The sequence below is a fragment of the Hydra vulgaris genome, chromosome 09, assembly GCF_038396675.1.
Source record: "Hydra vulgaris chromosome 09, alternate assembly HydraT2T_AEP".
Classification (NCBI taxonomy): Eukaryota; Metazoa; Cnidaria; class Hydrozoa; order Anthoathecata; family Hydridae; genus Hydra; species Hydra vulgaris.
Genome location: NC_088928.1, coordinates 18,311,295 through 18,315,000, shown reverse-complemented (window position 1 = coordinate 18,315,000; position 3,706 = coordinate 18,311,295). Strand labels below are relative to the sequence as shown.

Below are 3,706 nucleotides of genomic sequence, written 5' to 3'. Positions count from 1 at the left end.
ATAATTTTGTCGCTGGATTTCAATCTTTGCTCTTGATGTGGAATGACGGAATAAAAGATAATTGGCGAAAGCTAGGAGAAAAGATTAAAAGTCGCCAGTGTAAGGCTCAACACAGAAATCACTACATCGTCTGGAAATCAGCCTTTGAAACCTTAAAAAATCAAACTGGGATTGATTCAGAACTTGAAAAGTCAATAAAAAGTGAGGCATCTAAGTGGTATGAAATTTTACGCTGCGTCCTTGACGTCAAACTCCAATTAGCTTTGAGAAATCTAAGTTTTCGAGGTGTGTTAGGTGAAGTTTATGTTTATAAAATAATTTTAATATTGCTTGGAATACTAATCTAGGTGTAAACTTTATTCAATATTATGTTCATATTTGTGTAGGTTCATCAAACATGCTGGACGAGTATGATACTGGTAATTTTTTAGCCACTCTTGAGCTGTTGGGGAAACACAATAAGACACTTCAGTTCCATCTAGAAGAAGTTTCTCGACACCAAAAACAAGGTACAAGAATGCAAGCGCACTATTTGAGCTGGAGAACTCAAAATGAGTTCATTATGGCATGCGGTGAAACTGTTTTTGCTGCTATTATCGAAGAGGTTCTCACAGCCATTTATTTTTCCATTATTGTTGACGAAACTCCGGACTTGTCTCATACGGATCAAATCACTTTCGTTCTTCAAATTGTCCGCCTAGGATCTGACAACCAATGGATTGTAAAAGAGCGATTTCTAAAGGTAGAAAATCTGGAGAAAAAAAAGGGTTCTGACATTGCAAAGCTAATTATACACGTTTTGGATCAAAGTCGCATTGATTTAAAGAGCTGCAGGGGCCAGGGCTATGATAATGGGGCTAATATGTCCGGTGTATACAAAGGAGTGTAGGCCATGATTCTCGAGAAAAATCCCCAAACTTTGTTCATGCCTTGCAGTGCGCATAGTCTCAATCTAGCTGGTGTTTATTCTGCAGAATCTTCTACTGTAGTCAAGAACTATTTTGGCAACATCCAATCGTTATATAACCATTTTAGCAGTAGCCCCATGCGCTGAAAAATATTAACTGAGGCAACTCGCCAGTCCCTTCACCAAACGTCCTAAACAAGATGGAGTATAGAAGCTGTCCGGCCATTGTTGAAACGACCAAAAGAAATACTGAAGTCCTTGAAACTTCTTGAAGAACTTGATTTAGAAGACCATCAACTGACTTTAGTTAAGACACTCAAAAAGTGGATTCAATCATTTGAATTCATTGTCTTGACTTCTTTCTGGTTCAAGGCTCTCCTATGTGTCAACGATGTCTGCCTCCTTCTTCAATCAGAAAGCATTTCTTTGGATGACGAGACAAAATTTTCAAAGACTCTAATCGATGATCTTGACCAACTACGTTCTTCTTGGCCCCAAACTCTTTAAGAAGCGAAACTGGTTGAATCTGGGTTAGCTTCGTTTGTGTTTCAAAATAATTTTGTTTAGAAAAGGACAAGGAAAAGGAAAACACTTCATGGCGAGTTGATGAAAACAGCCCACTTCCACGAAGACAAATCAAAGGGTTTTGAGGTGAAAGTATTTAATGTTGCTCTTGACACGCTGCTCCATCAGATAAGATACAGAATGAATACAGCTCAAAAGACGACGGATATGTTTTCTTTCATATAGTGTTCTCCGTCTCCTTCGTGTGATGGAGAAAAACTTAGCATGAAAGAAAAATGCAAAGTCCTAGCAAATCTTTACATAAATGATATAAAAGAAGAGGAGTTGATTGAAGAAACCCGTCACATAGATGTTCTGAAGCAATCAAATACTTTGGGACAAGTAGAATCTCTTTCTTCTATCAAGTTGCTCAACAGAATCTACCAGAAAGATTTCAGTCAATATTTCCTTCAACCTGCATTTTGCTTTGCATTTTTAATACAATCCCGGTTTCAGTGGCTGAAGGAGAGCGCTCTTTCAGTAAGCTTGCTCTCATCAAATCCAAATTACGATCAACAATGACTGAAGAACGCCTTACTAACCTTTTGGTGATTTCAATTGAAAACGACCTTGCCAAGACTTTATCGTACGAAAATGTCATCTCTAGTTTTGCAATGAAGAAAACCCGCAAAGTGAAATTAGTGTAATTCAGTCTTCATAATTAACATTTTATTGATGAAATATATAATTCCATTCATTTTAAATTGTATCTGTGTTTTCGGTTTATCATATATAACCAAGTCCAAATATAGAGAGTTTATGTGCAACGATAGTCAATACAAAAATATTTATTGTTTTCATTAAATTGTAAGGCAATAGTAGACATAAAGACCATAAACAATGAAATTCATATATATATATATATATATATATATATATATATATATATATATATATATATATATATATATATATATATATATATATATATATATATATAGTATATATATATATATATATATATATATATATATGTATATATATATATATATATATATATATATATATATATATATATATATATATATATATATATATATATATATATATATATATATATATATATATATATGTATGTACGAATATATTTATTTTTATTTTTTTTATTTTTTATTTTATTTTTCATCTTTGCTTCAAACAAGGCTGCAACCAACACAATAGAGTTGGAAGTTTCTAGAAGAGAAAAGATGAAGATTGTAGAGCAAGATAACGATTGACAGACGACTTAAAGGATTGCAAATTATATGAAGCAGGAAAGCAAGTTGAAGGGAGTGAATGATAAAAAACCGATATTCGAGGAAATAAACTAGAGGAATAAGAGCTTTTGGAGCATTTAGGAACAGTCACAGAAAAAGGATGAGACTTAACAGAATGACGAGTAACACAAGAATGAATTTTAGAAGATGGCACACGAGACGCTAGTTCTTTGTAACAGTGCCCATTATTGTATTTTTAGAAAATAGAAAGAGAAGCAATATACGACGATGTGATAATGGTTAGAGTTTGGGTGCAAGAGCAGGGCCAACAAAGTTTACAAAGCGTTTTTGCACCTTGTCTAAAAGAGAAAGGGCATCATTAGAAGATCCACCCCAAAAATGGTAACAGTATTCCAAACAAGGCCGGATTTGAGATTTATACAGATAGAGAATAGTATCCGGAGTAAGAAAATGTCGAGCTTGATAAAGAGATGCAACCTTAGCAGATACTAATTTTGCAGCAGATTTGATACATGATTTCCAAAAAAGATCAGAATTTAGAGTTAATCCTAGAAGATGAAGAGCAGATGACTCATCGAGTACATTACCATTCATAGATATAGGAATATCTAAATTTTTGCGATAACAACTGGCTAAATAAAATTGAGTTTTATCTGAATTAAAATTCATCAGCCACTGTGAACCCCAAGCAGTACAAAAAGTGAGATCCATTTCAAGCAATCAGAGAGTGTTGGCTACTTGTCATGACAAGAATAAATGGTAGTATCATCATCGAACAATACCCCTTTAGATGAGAGAATATCTGGAAGATCGCTAATCTAAATCAAAAAGAGTATAGGGCCAAAGATAGAACCTTGAGGAACCCCTGATATTACAGAAAATGAAAAAGACTGCTGTCTATCGAGGACAACTTTTATACTATGATTAGAAAGAAAGGATTTAATAATCTTAAAGATATTACCAGATAGACTATAAGAAGAAAGCTTAAGGAGAAAACCAGCATGCCAAACTTTATCAA

The 3,706-nt window shown here is 33.8% G+C and overlaps 2 protein-coding genes across 2 annotated transcripts; one reads left to right on the top strand and one right to left on the bottom strand.

Annotated features, from left to right (window-relative positions):
* Positions 1-35: 35 nt before the first annotated feature.
* LOC136085319 (zinc finger MYM-type protein 1-like) lies at positions 36-889 on the top strand. Its single transcript, XM_065806614.1, has 2 exons — positions 36-285; positions 387-889. Exons 1-2 carry the CDS (start codon positions 36-38, stop codon positions 887-889), a joined length of 753 nt encoding a protein of 250 aa, XP_065662686.1.
* Positions 890-2,967: 2,078 nt separating this feature from the next.
* On the bottom strand, positions 2,968-3,399 carry LOC136085318 (uncharacterized). The gene has a single exon (XM_065806613.1). It carries the CDS (start codon positions 3,397-3,399, stop codon positions 2,968-2,970), a length of 432 nt encoding a protein of 143 aa, XP_065662685.1.
* Positions 3,400-3,706: the final 307 nt, after the last annotated feature.

Excerpts from the sequence above, each read along its gene's own strand:
- LOC136085318 (XM_065806613.1), bottom strand. The coding sequence starts at position 3,399 with ATGGATCTCACTTTTTGTACTGCTTGGGGTTCACAGTGGCTGATGAAT.
- LOC136085319 (XM_065806614.1), top strand. The coding sequence starts at position 36 with ATGTGGAATGACGGAATAAAAGATAATTGGCGAAAGCTAGGAGAAAAG. Across the intron at positions 286-386 it reads GAGAAATCTAAGTTTTCGAG|GTTCATCAAACATGCTGGAC; the intron begins GTGTGTTAGGTG and ends ATATTTGTGTAG.